Raw genomic sequence first — 18,274 nt, 5'->3', positions numbered from 1 at the left:
TCAGAAGTCCTGAACTCAGGAGATTCACCAGCCTCAGCCTTCCCAACAGCATGGCCACCAAGCCAGTCCAAATTTGCTTCTACTCAAGATCTTAGTTCTGCCCTCTGGAGGAGGAACAGTCCATTATCCACTTCCTATCTCCATAACTTCCCCAAACAAAACATTTCTCCCTGGCCCATTACTTCTCTATAGGTGTTATCTTCCCCTATTAGAATGTAAGATCCTTGAGGACAGTGGCTATCTTTACAGTTGTTGTGTATTCCCAAAGTTTAGCACAGAGCTTGACACATAGGATCCGGAATAAGATGTATTTTTGCATAATAATCTTTAAAAGCCAGAGCTACCCTACCTTCAAGTCAAATTGCAGACTTCATGAATCTTGTATTTTTACCTATGTACATATGTATTGTCTCCCCCATTACAATGTAAGCTCCTTGAGGGCAGGGACTATTTTTACTTTGTATTTGCCTTCTCAGCTCTTAGTATAGTATCTGATACTTAATAAGTGCTTACTAAATATTTGCTGATTGATTGATTGATTGATGAGTTCCTGTTTCCTGGAATCAAAGATTTTTTTTGCAAAGATAAATTTGAACTTCCAGAAGGTAGAAGCCAAAAGAGGTCAGTGTTTGGTAAGCTGAATTGAAGAGTGAAAAAGAAAATCACTTATCAAACTTTCTACGCCTGAGCAGCAGCTTGACTGTAATTTTCACAATAGACCTGAGAGCGAGAGAGAGGGTTTGTTCCAGATGATTCAGTGGCTGCAGCTCTTAGACTGTGTTGGAAGCAGAGAATTATGTTTGGGAAAAGAGGGTGAATCACAGAAGCATGTGGACACACACAAATGGAGAATATAAATAAATTTCTAAAAAGAAATTGCAGTGATCAAGGGGATCATAGTGCTGCCCCTTGTCTTAGGAACCATTGCAAACCCTCTGGTTTTCATGCCCTCAAACTCATCCCCAAAGAATAAATGATCTCCAACCCTAAAGATAGAACTAGTTTGGAAGGAAGAAAAAAGGAAGGGAAAAAGGAAAGGAGGGAGAGAAGAAGGGAACTAGGGAAGAAAGAAGGAAGGAAGGAGGGGAAAAGGAAGGAAAAGAGGAAGGAAGGGAAAGGAGGGAAGGAAAGAAAAAAGGAAGGGAAGGAGAAGAAGAAAGAGAGGAGGAAGGAAGGGAGGAAGGAAGGAGAGAGGAGGAAGGAAGGGAGGAAGGAAGGAAGGAAGGAGGGAAGGAGGGAAGGAGGGAAGGAAGGAAGGAAGGAAGGAGGGAAGGAGGGAAGGAGGGAAGGAAGGAAGGAAGGGAGGAAGGAAGGAGGGAAGGAAGGAAGGAAGGAAGGAAGGAAGGAAGGAAGGAAGGAGGGAAGGAAGGAAGGAAGGAAGGAAGGAAGGAAGGAGGAGGGAAGGAGGGAAGGAAGGAGGGAGGGAAGGAGGGAAGGAGGGAGGGAAGGAAGGAGGAAGGGGAGGGAAGGAGGAGGGAAGGAAGGAAGAGGAAGGAGGAAGGAAGGAGGGAGGGAGGGAAGGAAGGAAGGAGGGAAGGAAGGAAGGAAGGAGGGAGGGAGGAAGGAAGGAAGGAAGGAAGGAGGGAAGGAGGGAGGGAGGGAAGGAAGGAAGGAAGGAGGGAAGGAGGGAAGGAAGGAAGGAAGGAAGGAAGGAAGGAAGGAAGGAAGGAAGGAAGGAAGGAAGGAAGGAAGGAAGGAAGGAGGGAAGGAAGGAGGAAGGAAGGAAGGAGGGAGGAGGGAGGGAAGGAGGGAAGGAGGGAGGAGGAAGGAGGGAGGGAGGGAAGGAAGGAAGAGGAGGGAGGAGGGAGGGAAGGAGGGAAGAAGGAAGGAAGGAGGAGGGAGGGAAGGAGGAAGGAGGAAGGAAGGAAGGAGGAGGGAGGGAAGGAAGGAAGGAGGGAAGGAGGAGGGAGGAAGAAGGAAGGAGGGAGGAAGGAGGGAAGGAGGAGGGAGGGAGGAAGGAGGAGGAGGAAGGAAGGAAGAGGAAGGAAGAGGAGGGAAGGAAAAGGAGGGAGGGAGGGAAGGAAGGAAGGAAGGAGGAGGGAAGGAAGGAGGAGGGAGGGAAGGAAGGAAGGAGGGAGGAGGAAGGAAGGAAGGAGGGAGGGAAGGAAGGAGGGAAGGAGGGAAGGAGGGAGGGAAGGGAGATTTATTAAGTGCCTACTGTGTCATTCCAGGCATTGTGCTAAGTGCTTTACAAATTTTATCTCATTTGATCCTTGCAACAGTCCTGGGAGGTAGATGCTCTTATTATCCCTATTTCACTGTTGAGGAAAATGAGGCAAACAGAGTTTAAGTGACAGACTCAGGGGCACACAGCTAAGTAATGTCTGGGGCTGGATTTGAACCCAGGTCTTCCTGCCCCTGAGCCACCTACTTACCACCTAGGCAATTCTTGAATGAATGAATGAATGATGAGATTGATTAAAGAGCATGTTATAAGCATTTCCTATGTGCCAAGCTCTGTGCTATGCATTGAAAATACAAAACAACAGCAAAGACAGCCCCATCCTCAAGGAGCATACATTCTAATAGAGGAAGACAATACCTATAGAAAAATAAGGGACCAGGGAAATTATGGAGATAGAAAGTGGAGTCATGGGGAACTAGGTTGACCCTTCTTTCCAGTAATAAGAATAGAGTTAGTTCAATTATGGCTCCAGAACCATAAAGGAGATTAGGGGACTAAAGGTATGTGCTGTGGGTGGCATGGTAGGTAGAGAAGTATAAAATGAATGAAGCTTAGCAGGTTTTAGCAAGAGAGTGGTGGGGGCTGGGAGTGGGAACAGATTTATGATCCTTATTCTGAAGGGGGAGAGAAATGTTGGTGTGTTATGCATTTATGTAGTATAGACTACTTGTAAAGGACAACACAATCATTTTTATTCATTGTAGATGGTATTATTTCCATCTTAATACCCTGAGCAACAATGGTCAGACATGTAAGATGGATAGAACAAGTATAATGGGGCCATAAATCTGTTTGGACTTTTAAGTCTAATGCTTTTGCTTTATGACAGCTCTTTGTAAGGCGGAGTTGGGGTGTAGATTATCAGTGCAAGGGATTTAAAGTTTTGCTATCTCCTCTCAGAAACCTGACATTTAAATATATGGAGGCTCAGCACCAATAAAATGGGATTGCACGTTTAGGGAGAAAGCCTAGGTTATCTTAATTTCTGTGGACTTCCTTCTGGTATGACAATCAATCGTTACTGTTATAGAGTCAAGTCAAGTCAAGAAGCATTTATTAAGTACTTACTGTATGCCAGGTGCTGTGCTAAATCCTGGGAACCCAAATACAAGCAGAAAGCAAGGTAGTGCCTGGCCTCAAGGAGTTTATGTTCTAATGAAGGAAGACAACAGATAAAAGGGAGTTGGAAAAGGGTGGGAAACCAGAGAAAGGGGATCCCCATAAAAGGGGAGGGGCATGGTAGATAAAGCCCAAAGAATAGGGAATGGAATGAATTACTTATGTCTGTTAGAAAGGTCATCATAGGTAGCATACTGGACTTAGAATTACAGAATCATACCTTGAGAGCTGGAAATAGATTTCAGAGGCTAACTTCCTCATTTTACAGAAAAGGAAACTGGCGACCAGGGAGGTAAAAATGACTTGCCCAATGTCACATAGGTAGTCATAATCAAAAGTGGAATTTGAACCCAGGTCCTCTGACTCCAGAGGCAACCTGCTGCCTCCCAAAAGGCCTTGGATTTGAATTCTGACTCCAGCACTTATTAGTTGTGTAACTATGGGCAAGTAACTTAACCTCCAGTCTTTTCATCTCTAAAATAGGTATGATGGTTTGTGCACCACCTATCTTAAATGGTTAGCATGACTAAAGTGCTTTGTAAATCTTAATTACTATGGGAATGTCATCATATTGTATTGTAATAAGACAAGTACTGGTATTGGGGTCAGAAAACCTAAGTGACAATCCCTTCTCTGCCAGTTACTTCCCTTGGGTAGGTTACATATTTAAAGTCATTTCAACAAACGTTGATTAATCCTCTATTAAGTGAAAGGCACTATTCTAAGCTTTCCCTCCAAGGGCTTACATCCCACTTGACTACTCTGGGTTTCATTTGTCCAAATGAGGGGACTGGACTCGGGATACCCCATCACAGCTTTCAATCTATGAACCTAAGGCTTTGGGAGAGTTTCTCCACAATCACAGGCTTTATAGTGTCTCCTCTCTAAAGTCTCAGGAAGGTGTTTTAAGAGTTTCCCATTATCTCTGAGAGATAACTTCACCCAACCTATTTAAAAAGACAAAATGTACATACTGCAGATTTAATCTTGTGAGCTTTAGAGAAAATTAAAGGATTCATTAAAATCAAAAGAAAAGCAACAAAAATTCTGCTCTTGGACAGAGAGGTCTTGGTGCATGGAGTTCAGCCTCTGGACATGTAGGAATTCTACTCCATTTGGGAATACCCAAGCTCTGCCTGGAAGTCCCATGTTCATCAGCTTGCAAGGAGGGCGAGCATTTATTAAGTGCCCACTATATGCTAAGCACTATGTTAAGCACTTTACAAATAATCTTTTTATCTTCACAGCACCCTGGAAGATAGGTACTATTATCCCATTTTAAAGAGCAGGAAATTGAGGTAGACAGATTAAGTGACTTGCCCAAGGTCACACTAGTAACCTAGTAAGTATATGATGATAGATTTGAACTCAGGTCTTCCTGACTCCAGGTCCAGTGCTCTGCGTACTGTGTCATCTAGCTGCCTCAAGGTGATGCTTCACCCTGTAATTTATACTTGGCTAAAGGGGCCTCATCAGTACTGAATCTGTCCATCCCGTCTTGTTCCTTAGGATCTTTCTCATGGGTATATGGTAGTTTCAGTGATGGGTCCTGAATCATGGGATTACAGACTTAGATCTGAAGTTATACAGTCCAACCATTCATTTTACAAATGAAGAAACTGAGGCCTAGAAAACTTAAGTGATGTAACCAAGCTCACTCATGTAATGAGTGATAGATTGGATTTTAACTAGGCCCTCTGGCTATAAGGCAGCTAGGTGGCATCATAGTGCACAGAATGCTGGGCCTGGAGTCAGGAAGACTCATCGTCCTGAGTTCAAATCCAACCTCAGACATTTACTAGCTGTATGACCCTTGGCCAAGTCACTTAACTCTTTTGGCCTCAGTTTTCTCATCTGTAAAATGAGTTGTAAAATGAAATGGCAAGTCACCCCTAGTATCTTTGCCAAGAAGACCCCAAATGGGATCATGAAGAGTTGGATGTGACTGAAAACATTGAACAACAACAAATATGACTGTAAATGCCCTACATTTTTACAAATGAGAAACTGAATCTCAGTAAGCTTACAGGACATAACCAAGTTCACACATCCAATAAATGGCTGATAGATATATAGGCACCAGAGTGCTTAACTTGGATACAAAAAGACCCAAATTCAAATCCTGACTTGGACATTTATTAGTTCTTTGACCTTGGCAATTCATTTAACCTTTTTCAGCCTCAGTTTCTTCAACTGTAAAATGGAAACAAAATTAGCACCTACCTCCAGGGTCATTTTTGAGGATCAAATGATATAATGTAAGTAAAATATTTTACAGCCTTTGCCATAGATTCACAAAGTGGGCGTTACTGCCCACTAGGGGCACTAGAAAGTTCCAGGGGGACGGTAATAGTCTCGAGTGCAATTGAGGGGCACCGAATAAAAATAAAGAGGAGATGGAAGCGTAAGGAAATAAGAGAAGATAAGAAAATTTTGAAAAACCATTCATACATGTTTCATCTGTTGTATAATAAAGTTAAACTCATAGTGATTACATTATTTTCCAATAAACACACAAAATGCAAGTTATAACCAATCAGTGGTCAAGTCTGCCAACAGGTCTTAGGCAGGTGTTGGCAGGCAACCATGTTGAGCATTGTCGGGAAGTTCAGTATGCCTTGGCAGGAATATGTGCATGTAATAATTTGTTTACAATATGATACTATACAGCTACAAGACATGATATTGTATCATCAAAATTTCAATGCAAGAAAAACCCCACAGATTTATAATAAATTATTAAATTTAAGATGTGTCATTTAAGAAATTATATTTTTTGAAATTACATAAATTTAATTCAAAGGGTTAAAGAAAATAGATTCCCAGGGGAGTGCTAAGTAATTTTTTTTTTAGGAGACAGTAGGCCAAATAAGTTTGGAAATTTCTGCCTTAGACACTATCTATATAAATGCTAGCTACTAGCTATTTTCTGGTTCCAAACCCATCATCCTTTCCACCACACCTAAGATGAAGACAAATTGACTATTAGTGAACTATTCACTAGTGAAGAGAAGCTTGCAGAGAACTTTACAGATATTGCCTGACTTGACCCTTACAATAACCCCGTAAAGCAGCTACTGTGGTTCTTGCTATCTTTTCTGAGACAAAGAATTTGAAGTTTTCAGTGGTTCAGTGACCTGCACGTGGTTAAAAGGCAGGATTTGAATGCAGATCTCTCCTGACTCTGGGTTTAAGAATGGCACTTTGATCATGAAGCAATCTGACTTCAAAATAAAAACCAGTTGGGATGACTTTTGGCTTACCATAACTATTTACTTAGAAAGGGACCCAAACCACGCCTTCCTAGCGTAACCTAGCGAACAGTCTGCAGCTAGCTGCTAAATGATTCTCCCCTTCATTAACCAAAAACAGGACCCCTTAACGCCTTCTAGAAGCAAGGAAACTGACAGAAGGGGAGAAAAGGAAGCAGGAATTGCAAGGACGCCATAGTTAGGACGCCTCCTAAGCCTAAAGGGGAACCCTGGGCTGCTGGAACACAAAGCTCATGCTGAATATCGATTTTCCTTAAAGACGTTAATCATCACTTGTGAAACAGCGGAGCCAGGCAATCTTTGGAATGTGGCAGAAATGGCTTTTGCTTGTAAGTTGTGAAATGCTGAGAGAGAATAAATGTTTAATTGTAAACATTTGTACCGTACAGGTGGAGAGCATAGATGGTCTGTGTATACACAGACATTATGTATTGTAGCGTTATAAATAAGGAGGGATCCGCCAGCTTTGGCACCTACCCACCTAGCGGGGCTGTAACAGCGATATTGGTTTGTTTGAATTCATCACCATGACATTCAGGGCTTTCTCTGCAACATTCTTTGCTGACATTATTATATTCAAAGACAAGAAAGGGGGTGATGCTCCTGAGATGGAGAGCCACCCTCAGTGTCAGGGAGACCTGGGCTTAGAGACTTCCTGGCCTTGTGAACCTTGGCAAATTATTTAACCTTATGGGGGCCCCAGCCAACACTGAAATACTGTATAAGCTTCAGATCCACTGAGGATTTCTTTCTGGAAGTTCCCTCCACATTGAAATCTTAATCTCTATCTCTATCTCTAGGTCTCTGTTTTTCTGTCTCTCACTAAGCAGCTTGATGATGCTATGGATAGAACACTGGGCCTATAGCTCCAGAAGTTTATTGTTATTCTGTCATGTCTGGCTCTTTGTGGGCCTGCAGACCATAGCATACCAATATAGTCCACAGGGTTTGTTTGGTTTTTTTTTATTTTGGTTGGGTTTTTTTTTTTTGAGGGGGGAGGGGTGAAGATACTGGAATGGTTCGCCATTTCCTTCTCCAGTGGATTAAGGCAAACAGAAGTTAAGTGACTGGCCCAAGGACACACAGCTAGTAACTCTCTGCAGCTGGATTTGAGCTAAGGTCTTCCTGACTCCAGGCCCGGTGACGTAATTCCCTGAGCCAGCAAGCTGCCCCACAGTAGTCAGGAAGACCTGATTTCAAATCCAGGCTCAGACATTCACTAGCTCTGTAAACCTGGGTAAGTCACATGAGCTCTCTCTGCTTGAATTTCTTGAACTGTACCTCCCAAGGTTGTTATAACAATCAGATGAGATGAGATGGAATAATATTTGTAAAGTACTTAGCATGGTGTCTGACATATAGTAGGTGCTTCATAATTGTGTTTCTCTCTCTCTCTCTCTCTCTCTCTCTCTCTCTCTCTCTCTCGCTCTAATTTTCTCTCCGTCTCTCTCCACTTTCCTCTAGTTCTCTCTGTCTCTGTCTGTCTCTGTCTGTCTCTGTCTGTCTCTCTCTGTCTGTCTCTCTCTCTCTTTCTCTCTCTCTTTGTCTCTGTAGCTGTGTCTCTGTCTCTCTTTTTCCCTTCTCTTTCTGGATGCATTCTCTATGCAGAAAGTTTTTGAATTCTCAGTCTGCATATCCAGCTTTCATCCCTCTTGTGAACTCCGGACCCCAAATACCAACTGTCTGCCTGTGTGTCTGTGCCTGTCACTGTCTCTGCCTCTCTATCTCTTTCTCCCTCCCTTTCTCTAATGCGCTCACACACACACACACACACACACACACACACACACACACACACACATCAAGAACAACAAGGAGAAAAATGTTCAATGAATTGGTCAGCTACTGTGGCCATCGTGCTGTGATAGTTAGTGGGGCCAAATCAGGGCACAAAGAAGTATAAATCTACTTCATGCCCCTCTACAAGAAGTTTACAACCCATTTGGAAAGACAAGATGAAGAGAACTGATCCAACAAATGACTGCAGGAATACCTGGTCTATATTTGGACCATTAAAAGCAAAGGTGTATGTTTTTTGTTGGATGGCAATAAAGAAAGAAGAAAAGAATCAAGCATCTATTAAGCACCTACTGTGTGTCGGGCACGATGCTAAGCTCTTTACTATCTGTTGTTCTAGAGTTTGCTGTTGTTCAGCTGTTTCAGCATTTCTGACTCTCCGTGACCCCATTTGAGGTCTTCTTGGCAAAGATACCAGAGTGATTCGCCATTTCCTTCTCCAGCTCATTTTAGAGATGAGGAAACTGAGGCAAACAGGGTGAAGTGATCACACAGCTAGTAAGTGTCTGAGGCTGGATTTCAACTCAGATCTTCCTGACTCCAGGCCTAGTGCTCTATCTGCTGCACCACCTACCTGCCCTTATCATGATTATTCTCAAGAAATTCTGTTAAGGGTCAAAGTATTATGAAAGAAGGATTGTATACATGGATTAGTGTCTTTCACACACTCAACATTCTCACCAAACCAGCAAACTTGCGATTTCTTAAACACCACATTTGATCTCCTGCTTCAATGCCTTTGCCTCCCTCCCCCCATGTCTTGTATATTCTCCCTCTCTTCTCCGCCCCCACCCCCGTCTCTTTTATCTACCTACCTTGATTCAAAGTTTACTCAGGTACCATCTCCTACCTTTCTTAATACCCCCTACAGTTTCTTGATGTATATTTTGTGTTTAGTATATCAACCTTCTCTTCCTCCCCCAGTAAATATAAGTCCCTCCCAAGTGAGCATAGCTTTGTTTTTGCCATTGTACACCCATCATCTAGTCTTGGTAAATAAATCCTTGTTTAAAGACTAGAATACATTTCTTAGACTAGAAAGAATGCTAAGTATAAAGAATGAGACGTGTAAATGCATTTACACCTCTAGGGCCTCTAGGGCATGGGTATGATGGCAGCCAAGATTATGGAAGACAAGCCAAGAAGCGGCTAGAATTAATGGGAAGCTTTCAAAAATATGTGTAAGGCTGAGATTTGATGGCCAGCTTCCATTAAGTGGCATTTCTGCAGGTACATGCCGCAGAGATGGGCACTGATAGCCATTGCATCCCCTATGACGACGTAGGCTTATTCTTCCGCTTTGGTCTGTCTGCTTCTCCGTGTCAGGAAGTAGCAGCCACTGTCCCCATCATTAGAACTCTCGCCCACAAAGCACATTATGTTTCCACAATATAAAGTTGAGTGTTTATTTTGGAAGCCTGGAATCCAGTGTTCTCACCCCACTGCTAGTGCCAAGTTCAGCCTTCCTCCGTAGAACCAATTTTCCCTGGGAACATTACCCCCTCTAAATGACTTTTCCTTAATGTAGATATGAAAATCTAACACCCTCATTAAACTGGAGTCTAAATGAGCACAATGGACTTGTGGCCCCAGTCTTTTTATTCCACTTTAGTAGCTCCTACTACTTATCCCAGCCAACACTGGGATAAGATGCCTGCCTCAGTCAACAAGAATACTCCTATTAATCTGAACTGTGAGGCGGAAAGAACAATTTGTAGCTTCAGTGGAAATCGAAGTCCTGAGCAAAATCCAAATGGGGCAAACTCCATTTCAAGGAAACCCAGAACATTCCCTAAGGTGCTTCCCCAGACAAGGGAGGGGAAACCTGCCCAAGCTAGGTTGAGATCAACTCAGTATTTGGTACAATTGATAGCAACATAGCAATGGGTACAAAGACGTAGGTGAGGATGGGAATGTTGCTTTGGATTTTATTTTCCAAAGGTACACAGTGCTAGTTTTCCTTAGTGGTGGGGTTCAGTTTAAAGGAACATGTTGACAGAGCCCTTGTTCTCCTGACTCATTTCTGTCTTCATTTCTCTGGCTTTCTTTAAGACTCAGCTCAAATCCCACCTTCTGCAGGAGGCCATTCCCAGTCTTTCTAGCTTTAATGCCATCCCTTTTCAGATTGCCATCCATCTACTATAAATGTAAATATATCTATGTATGTATTTATATACTGTATATACACATGTATCTATGCACATATTATGTACTATATACTATAAAGTATAATAGATAAATAAATAATATACACTACATATTAAAATTAGGTACAGAGTAAATATATATCTATGTATATATGTGTGTACATATACACATACATACTTATGTATATACACGTCCTATATACAATACTACATACTATATAAACATATACTATACATATAATATGTTAAAAACTAGGTACAGAGTATATGTATGTATATGTACAGTATGTATATATACAGAGTATATATATATATACCCACATATATACATATATATATAGTATGTGGAAAGAGAGAGTATATGTATGTGTATATATACATACATATATATATATATATAATATATATATATACAGAGCATGTGTGTGTATGTATGTATGTATATTCTGTACCTGGGCTTTTTTACATCTTAACTTCCACATTAGAATGTAAGCCCCTTGAGGGCAGGGCCTATCTTTTTGTATCCCTAGCACTCAGCACAGCACTTAGTAAATGCTAATGGACTGAGTGACATAAGTCAGAACTCTAGTAAGCAGGCTGGACGCTGATGTGGAATTTGCTGCAAAGAAAGCGAGTCATGGGCTCGTGAATTCTCCAGGTGTTTTCTTGAATCGTAAGCATCCTAGAAAAGTTCACGTTTGTGCCCTGGTCTGGGGAATCTGCATAGGGCAAGGCGATTCTTTCTTCTGAATGCTCTGTACTTTACCATCCTCAACTTATCAGGATGAAAGGAATCCAAAGGGCTTTGTAGTCCAGCCATCTCTCCTTACAGAGAAGGAAACTGACAGCAAAGAAGGAGAATGGCAAAGCTCAGGTAAAGGGACAGTTTTTTCTTGATATCTGAGATGCCCAAATAGATAGAAACGTAAGAGATATTGATTGATGGTGTCACCATTTGACCCATTCTGAGGCTCTAGTTTCCTTCTCCTGTCCCTCTCCCACTTTCCCAGGTTCAGAGGGAAGGATGGGGGAGATCAGATTCTTATACAGGGGAACTGAAGCATCCTCTTTCTGATCCTGGATGAAGACCACACACACCCTGGCTCACTACCACCTCCACATTTTACCCCTGTTCTCTAACCATTTTGTCCCCTGAGTTTCCTGGCTCTGATAAGTGAGACTTTACCTTATCTTGCAGGGGACTGGTCTTCCACTATATTTCCCTATCTCTTTACCATTCACCTATGCAAGTACCCTCTTCCCTCCCCAGCCTCATCTCCCCCATACCTTTACCTTCTCCTCTTTATCTGTTGTCTTCCCTCATTAGGACAGGAGCTCCCTAAAAGGATATACCATCTTGCTTGCTTGTAATTGTACCCCAGCTCTTAGCAAGTCATGCCAGCTCACTCAGCCTCAGTTTCCTCATCTGTAAAGTTGAGATAACTATGGCATCTGTGTTAGAAAGATCACATATAAAACACCTTGCAAACCTTAAAGTGGTATATAAATAAGCCCTAGCCATCCTCATGTTCTGGAGGAAAAAAATAGTCTTGACCATTAGACAATGGAGCTTGGGTGCCTGGAGTAGAAAGACCAAGTTTCTGGATGAGCCATTAATACCCATTTTATAATCTCTGACTCCACAGGGCCAAGGTGAAGAAAGGCGTGAACATTCTTAGCATCAAGACAAGTGAGCCTCGGCAATGGGATGTCAAGCAGGAGATGGGAAATGGTGGGAAACACTCAACCACCACGGTGATCTGCCAACGAATAGTGTCCAGCTCTAGGAACAGGTAAGAAATGGGGGAAGACATTGTTTACTGGAGTGGGGTGGGGGACAAGAATCCTTTAGTTCATTTGGGATGAGACTCTTTAAATGCCCACCCCCACCATGACCTTCTTTGATTCTTTATTGTTGGAATGAAAGAGGACTCCAATATATACCTCCCCTTAAGAGAATGTTAACTCCTAAGAAACTTCCTTCCAAAAAAAAAAGATGCTTTCTTGTCTTTGAACCCTTATCTATGGTAGTGGAGTCAGGAAGACCTGAGTTTCAATCTTGCTTCAGACACATAATGGAATGATGACCTTCAGCAAATCACTTAATTCCACTGTGCCTCAGTTCCCTCACCTTTAAAAACAAATGGTAGAGGACTTGATGGCTCCAAGGCCCCTTCCAATAATAAATCTGTGTTTGTCTAGGATGGGTTGTTGACCATGGCCAAAAGGGGGTTATTCTATTGATGTGGTTCAGAGCAAGAAGCCTGAAAAATATTTGAGGCTATGTCCTTGTGCCAGTCCTAGTATGAAAGGAGGCAAGGATCAACCTACCCTACCTCAGTTAAGGTATTATGCTTCATAGGATTGTAGATTTAAAAAGTTAGAAGGGATCTTCAAGGTCATTCAGCCCAGATCACTCATTTTAAATTAGGAAAAAAAAAACCTAAAGAATTAAATGAAGTGGCTTGGCCAAGGTCACACACCTAGTAAGTAGCAGAGCTGAGATTTGAATCCAAGTCCCCTGACTCCAAACCTGATGTTGTTTCCATCACACTGTGCTGCCTCTTGGCCACCTTATTGCCACTGTTAGCAGCTATGATGCCATCCTAACTCCAAACATTTTCTTTAGGGGAGAACCCCAGAATCTGAACCCACATGGCCCAGAAAGCTTGCTGTAACAAGAAACCAAATATTCTCAGCACATTACATTCATTTATTCTGATGATTCTATCCTCTTCTCTAAAAGGCTTGACTTAGGACTTCTATTAACCACTGCTTAGCAGAGCTATTAAACTCACAGCCTGCAAATCTGGAGGCACTTATGGTAACTACAGGACCATCTGGTGATCTCTAACAGGGCAGCTTACTTTCTGATGATAAAACCAGTTGGTTTGGGCTTCAGAAGGAGGAGGCAGTATTAAGGATGTTCCATCTCATTTGCTGAGCTTTTTCTTTTCTTCCTAATGCTCCATGTTTGCAATGCACACTTTGACCCAATTTCCTTTCAAGTATGTCATAACTCATTTGTTTTCCTAAATCACCACTGATGTCTTTTACAAGGGAGAAAGAAAAAAAAAAAGATCTTGAATCCTTAGGCAAAGTTCTGAAGGGATCTGTGATCTTGATGTGGGTATACTATGGATTGGAGTAAATTTGAAACTCATCCCTGCCTTCTCATCCTATGTTGCTCTTATCCATGTTTTCCTGGGAATGGGGAGGGCACTGAATGTGCTATGAGCCTTCCTCTTAACATTTCATGGGTACCAGTAGAATATACAGGGCTGTGGTTGAGTTATCCTTCAATCTTGCTGTATAACCATCTTATAGTAGAGAAGGGATGGAGTCAAGTAACTGAAGAAATTATGACATTGTGTATGTAAGTTTATGTTTCTAGGCAACTGTGGAAAAAACCATGCTCTATTGAGCGCACATACTTTAATATAGTGCCCTTTACCAAAGCTTATACTAATTCTGAAATTATTTCATATTTATGTTGTTGTTCAGTTATTTCAGTTGCATCCAACTCTTTATGACCCCATTTGGGGATTTCTTGGCAATGATGCTGGAGTGATTGGCCATTTCCTTCTCTAGGTCATTTTACAGATGAGGAAACTGAGGCAAATAGAGTTAAATGACTTGCCCAGTGAAAGAAAGCTAGTAAATGTCTGAGACCAGATTTGAACTCAGGTTTTCCTGAGTCCAATCTTAGCACTCTATCTTCTGTGCCACCTAGCTGCCTATTTATTTGGTATATATCTGGCATTTACTAATCAGCGTACATGTTATTTTTCCTCAAGAGACTGTAAGTTCATTAAAACCTGGGATGGTCTCATTTTTGTCTTTGAATCCCTTCCCCCCAACCGACTCCCTGGAACATACCAGGTGTTTAATAAATGCTTGTTGAAGGAATGATTAAATATAGAAATGTAAGAGACTGTAGAGATTATTTAGTTCCACCCTACCCATTTTACAGATGAAGACACTGAAGACCAAGGTTAAGCTCTCTGCCCAAGACCACACAGGCACAAAGCAGCAGAGCTGGAATTGGAACTCAGATCTTCTGACTCCAAGACCAAGTCCCAGAATCATAGATTCACAGCATCACGGAATTTGGAGTTCAAAATCAGCTGATGCAACCCCCTCATACAAAAAAGGGAACTGAGTCCCAGAAAAGTGAAGCAACAATTTGCTTAAGAGCCCATAGTTAATAAGTGGCTATGCAAAGACCTCAAATTGGGTCTTTTCACTATAAATCCTGTGTCCTCTCCATTAAACCATACTTCCTTATATGGAAAAGAAGCCAGCTGTAAACCAGATTTTTATTAAAAAGCAAAAACATCTGGTATCCTGACCAGCTTACTGATTCAATCCATCAAAAGTAGATACCATTGCACTGAGCAGAATTTTTACAGTTTTGCAGGGAGGGAAAGCGTGATGGAAAAGAAAGGAATGGTGGAAGTTGCTTTAAAAAAATAACACCTTGAAAGTGAAATGGGGTTCAAGAAGTAAGTTGTAAGCAAGGCTGCCTGTATTTATATCCATGGACTACAACAGTCAGGTTATCAAAACCCCAATTAAATTGCCTTAATCCAATTTGCATAAAGTCTAATTAGCCCACAAAAATTTTAGCCTGATTATGGAAATAAAAGTGAATGTGTTAATTAGCACAGATTGAATTTGTGTATGTAAACAGTCTTTCCTTTAGGTAGTAGGTCAGGATTGAGAGGGAGAGAAAATTAAGGATTGCAAGGAGCAGACCCTGAAGTATCCCATGGGAAATTTTCTAGAGGCCCCTTCAGTCATGTCAATGTGAGGTTGTGACACAGTGGGTCCTGAGTGAGCATCCTGAAGGGAATTTTCCTGTGGCTGTTCCCTTTCGGTGCAGAAGTCATGGATGCCATTACATTAATCAAATCTGCCTAAGAATCATAGTCCTTAATGCTGAAATCATTATGTGGTTCTCTTTGTTTGCTCAGAGGAGCTTCATACTCAAGTTCGATGTTATTGGCAGTGGGGGATGAGGAGGTTTCTGGGGCCCTGTGTCAGATTTGAAGACACTAACACTCTCTTAGAGACATTGATGATTGACATTAATGATCTCGATGATCAGGATGTTTAATGTTCTATGGCACTAGAATGTGGGTCTAAACCTCTAACTAGTATGAAAAGTGTTTGAGCTTCTTAAGATGATAGCTTGAGAGCTGATAGATTTAGATGATATAGTCTGGGGGTTCTTAACCTGGAGTCCAAGATCCATTGGTAAATTTCAGGGGATCTAGGTATGAACTTGGATGGGGAAAATTTTACATCTTTATTTTCATTAATCTAATTGAAATTTTGTCTTTCCTTCAATTATTTAGTAGTCAGTAGCCTATAAATTTATGTTAAGCACCTACTATGTGCTAGGCACTGTTAAATGCTAGGTTACACTCTAATAAGGGAAGACAACACACAAAAGGAAACTATAAAATAGGGAAAGAGAGAGGTACCAGAGGCTACCTGGTATGGGGACATGGCGTTTGAGTTTTCAAAACCTAGCAGAGCAGCTCATGCCAAAAATGAAGAATTTAAAGTTTTAAAAAAAATGTAAACATGATTCATTTTTAACAAATGGGTTCCTTCTCAAATCATGAGGATGAAATATTTGTGAAGAGTTTAGCACAGTGCCTGGCACAGAATAGATACTTGATAAATGCTCTTTCTTTCTTTCTCTTTTCTATGTCTTTTTCCCTCCTATGGTAAATAAACAGCATGGGGAATAAGACAGACCAGATTCCAGACTGGAGATTGGAACATTGGGAAGATGTATAGCTCTCTAGTCACTGAGGGTTGAGGTAGAGACCAAAATGGTTTGGGAAGAGAAATAAAAATCATGACCATGAGTGAATGGTCCAGGAGACTAAAGCTTCAATTGTTAGCATAAACTCCTTGGTTGTCTAAGTGTGGAAGCCTAACTCAGGATGAGTGGTAACTTCCTTGGCTTTATGGGCACCATGCTGCTGTGTACTATGTATGTTCCAATGCACCCTCCCCCTGCCCTGGTGTGTCTCCTTATGGAAACCAAAGAGGCTGTGTCTATGTGAATACACAGCTGAATACTCTTCCCATGTTATTAAGTTAACTTCTTTTGGTTAAAAGCTAAAAAAAAATAAATTAAATTAAATTTTAAAAAGGATTCTGAGAAGGGACCCACAGGCTTTACCAGACTGCCAAAGGGGTCCAGGTTGCACAGATTAAGACCATTTGGACTAGTCCAACCCCTGAATTTTACAGTTGAAGAAACCGAGACCCAGAGGGATAAAGTTGTGTATGTTCCTGATAAGGGACCAGATGACAGAATTAGTGCTTATGAAGGTGGAAAGGAAAGAGAAAGTCTCATTATCCATGACTCATTTGTTTAAAAAAAAATCCCCCCCCACTACATAAAGAATAGAAGCTCCATGAGGACACAGACATTTGTTGTCTTTGTAGCCTCTAGTGGAAAGCTCTCTGCCATTAGAGTCAAAGTAGCCTTAGATTTGCTTGAATCCTGCCCCTGACTGAGCAAGTACCTTGGTCTGTGTGAGACTTATTTTCTTCACTTTTAAAATGGTGAAGGAAAAGGGAAGAAGCAAATATTTATTAAGTGCCTACTATGTGACAGGCACTGTGCTAAATACTTTACAAATATTATTTCATTTGATCTTGACAACAACTGGGGGGAGCAGGTGCTATTATTATGTCCATTTTACAGTTGAGGAGACTAAGGCAGGCAACGATTGAATGACTTACCCACGGTCACACAGCTAGTAAATGAGGCTGGATTTAAACTCAGGTCTTCCTAACTCTAGGCCCAGTGCTCTATTCATTATACTGCCTAGGAGGCATTAATTCCCACCGTACAGGTCTGTGAAGATCTAATGAGAATTCCTGATACCTACTATGGTGTCTGACAGGCAATAGGTACTTAATAAATCTTTGTTGAATTAGACTGAAATGCTCAGAACCATTCCTCACTTCTAGGTAGCTCTGTGGCAGAGTGAATAGAGAATGGGACTTGGGATCAGAAGACATAAGTATGAATCCAGCCTCAGGCATATTAATTTTGTGAGTGTTCTGTGCCTCAGTTTTCTTTTCCTATAAAATGGGGATAGTATGATCACCTTCTTCCAAGGGTTGTTGTACAGATCAAATGAGATAACATATATGAAGTGTTTTGCAAACCTAAAGGTGTTATATAAATGATGATACTACTACTACTACTACTACTACTACTACTACTACTACTACTACTACTACTACTATTACTACTACTACTACTACTACTACTCAACTACTCCTCATCCACCTCCATCAAAATCTCTCCATCATAAAGCTCAATATTTCAGACTCTTCTGAATTCTAAATTAAAATCCTAGATAAGATACGAGCTATATGGTAGTGTGGATGACACGCTTGTCTTGGAGTCAGGGAAACCTGGGGTCTAAAACCCACCAGATATTTGCTAGATGTGTGAGCATGGACAAGTTACTTAATCTTTTAAGTCTCAGTTTCCCCACTTGTAAAATAGGGATGATTATACTATAGTATCTGCCTAGCATGGTTGTTGGGAGATATAAATAAGATAACTTATATAAGGTGCCTTGCCAACTTTAAAACCAATCCAACAAGCAATTATTAATCACTTATGGAATTTATATTCCATTGTAGAGAAATGGGAGAGAGAAGGGGTCCACAAATTTCATTTAGGAGGTACTTGAGCTGAGTCTGGAAGC

At 41.4% G+C, this 18,274-nt stretch overlaps 1 protein-coding gene across 1 annotated transcript in view; it reads left to right on the top strand.

Moving 5' to 3' along the window:
- Nucleotides 1-18,274, top strand: part of TMEM132C (transmembrane protein 132C) — a 534,075-nt gene that overhangs the window by 302,172 nt on the left and 213,629 nt on the right. Inside the window, exon 3 of the mRNA XM_021004376.1 lies at nt 12,167-12,313. Coding sequence (XP_020860035.1) covers nt 12,167-12,313 — 147 coding nt within the window. The remainder of the gene's footprint in view (nt 1-12,166; nt 12,314-18,274) is intronic.

Source organism: Phascolarctos cinereus, unplaced genomic scaffold, assembly GCF_003287225.1.
Source record: "Phascolarctos cinereus isolate Bilbo 61053 unplaced genomic scaffold, phaCin_HiC Scaffold_4;HRSCAF=312, whole genome shotgun sequence".
In the NCBI taxonomy this organism is placed as follows: domain Eukaryota; kingdom Metazoa; phylum Chordata; class Mammalia; order Diprotodontia; family Phascolarctidae; genus Phascolarctos; species Phascolarctos cinereus.
The sequence above is the reverse complement of the archived record's forward strand: the minus strand, read 5'-3'. Positions and strand labels throughout refer to the sequence as shown.